Below are 1,825 nucleotides of genomic sequence, written 5' to 3'. Positions count from 1 at the left end.
GTTTGTATTTATTTAAAGTCTGTTGATAATAAAACTTCCCAAACTTCTTTGTCTATGTTTATCTGACTAATTCATATAATTCAAGTTCGGCCAGGACCCAAAGTTGTCTTGAAGAGTGCCTAACACCCTCTATTCGAGGTAATTTCGAGCCCTTACCAGATCTTTGGTGATGCAAACTAGCCAAACCTGAGTCATCTATAAATAGGTGCCCTAACGCACCTTAAAATTGTTAGGTGGCGACTCTTCTCTTTTAACCCTTCCTTTAAAAGAGTTGTCACATGTCGAAACCCGATTTTGCGAGAAAAAGGGGCGCAACAAATAACTATACTCTTTGGGATCGATGAGAATTGCTCTACGAGGAAGAAATAAGCTAGGTATAGTAGAAGGAAAGTAGAAAAAAGGGGAATTTTCATGATAATCTGTGGGAACAGTGGGAGAGATGTAATGCTATTGTACTCTCCTGGTTTATGAATGCTATAACTCCTCAACTTATTGGAGGAGTTGTGTTTGAATCAAGTGCACATGCAGTGTGGGAAGATCTCAGAAAGATGTTCAGCAAGGTAGATGGATCTAGGTCTTACAATCTGCACAAAGAGATTGCAACTCTGCATCAAGGTACATCTTCAGTTTCTGTGTACTATACAAAATTAAAAGATCTGTGGGATGAATACAAAACTCTAGTACCATCACCTAGCTGTGATTGTGAAAATTCTAGGGATTATGTAGTACACATGAGAAGGCAAAAGTTGTACCAATTTCTAATGGGCTTGAATGAGTCACACTCCCTAGCAAGGAGTCAGATATTACTAATGCATCTTTCACCATCAATGAATCAAGCATACTCTATGATCATGAGAGATGAGAACCAAAAATCAGTAGTTGCTATAGTAGGAAGCTTAGGCACAACTGCTATCACCTCTGAGAATTTTGAGCCTACTGCATTGCTCAGTTCTAGGCTTGGGAGCTTTCAAAACAATAGTTTTCAAACTGGTGGTTCTAATATGCAGTCTGGCAACTTTTATCCTAATAGCTACCCGAGACCAAAGAAAGGCTATGGTGACTTTTGTGAGTATTGTAGGAAGAAAGGCCATAGAAAAGAGAATTCCCACAAGATCATTGGTTATCCACTAGGACCTAAATCCAAGAAGAAAGGGGGAGCAAGCAATTCCTCTGCTTATAGTGTCTTCACTGAAGAAACAAATCAAAACTATCAAGCACAACCACAGTCCATGACACAGACTCAACAAGGACAAAGCTCACAAATGCAAAGCCAACCACAGTTGATGATGCAGGCTCCAGGACCTCATAACAATGGATAGGGGAAGCAAACATCTCAAACTCCTGCTTATTCATTTATTAAGGAACTGTATGACCAAATAGTACATATACTAAACAAAGCTACTGGAACCATTCCTTCAGCAAATATGGCAGGTATCAGTAGTGCATGTTTAGCAGATAATAAAGCTCATGGATGGATTATTGATACAGGAGCCACCAACCACATGGTGTCTGATCCTAATCTGTTGTCTAAGGCCGAAGAAGTCAAACCTAATATTTCTAAGCAAGTTCACTTACCTAATAGAGAAGTAGCTAATGTTACACACATTGGTACTAGTATACTTTCAGCATGGAGCACAATTGAAAATGTGTTATACATTCCTCAGTTAAGATATAATTTGCTACCAGTGTCAAAGCTAACTAAGGCTCTACAGTGCTGTGTTGCTTTTTTCCATGATTTTTGTGTTTTTTAGGATCTTTACAGTGGGATAATGAAAGCAATTAGTAAAGAAATAGGTGGCCTTTACATTCTAGCACCACATGTAGC

The 1,825-nt window shown here is 38.8% G+C and overlaps 1 protein-coding gene across 1 annotated transcript; it reads left to right on the top strand.

The window, feature by feature from the left end:
- Nucleotides 1–467: 467 nt before the first annotated feature.
- On the top strand, nt 468–1,319 carry LOC109243776. The gene has a single exon (XM_019410765.1). It carries the CDS (start codon nt 468–470, stop codon nt 1,317–1,319), a length of 852 nt encoding a protein of 283 aa, XP_019266310.1.
- The last annotated feature ends 506 nt before the right edge of the window (nt 1,320–1,825 follow it).

Source organism: Nicotiana attenuata, unplaced genomic scaffold (genome assembly GCF_001879085.1).
Source record: "Nicotiana attenuata strain UT unplaced genomic scaffold, NIATTr2, whole genome shotgun sequence".
NCBI classification, from domain to species: Eukaryota; Viridiplantae; Streptophyta; class Magnoliopsida; order Solanales; family Solanaceae; genus Nicotiana; species Nicotiana attenuata.
Note: the sequence above shows the minus strand (reverse complement) of the source record. Positions and strands in the feature narration are given on the sequence as shown.

What these genes read in the sequence shown, in the direction of transcription:
- LOC109243776 (XM_019410765.1), top strand. Translation starts at nt 468, where the DNA reads ATGAATGCTATAACTCCTCAACTTATTGGAGGAGTTGTGTTTGAATCA.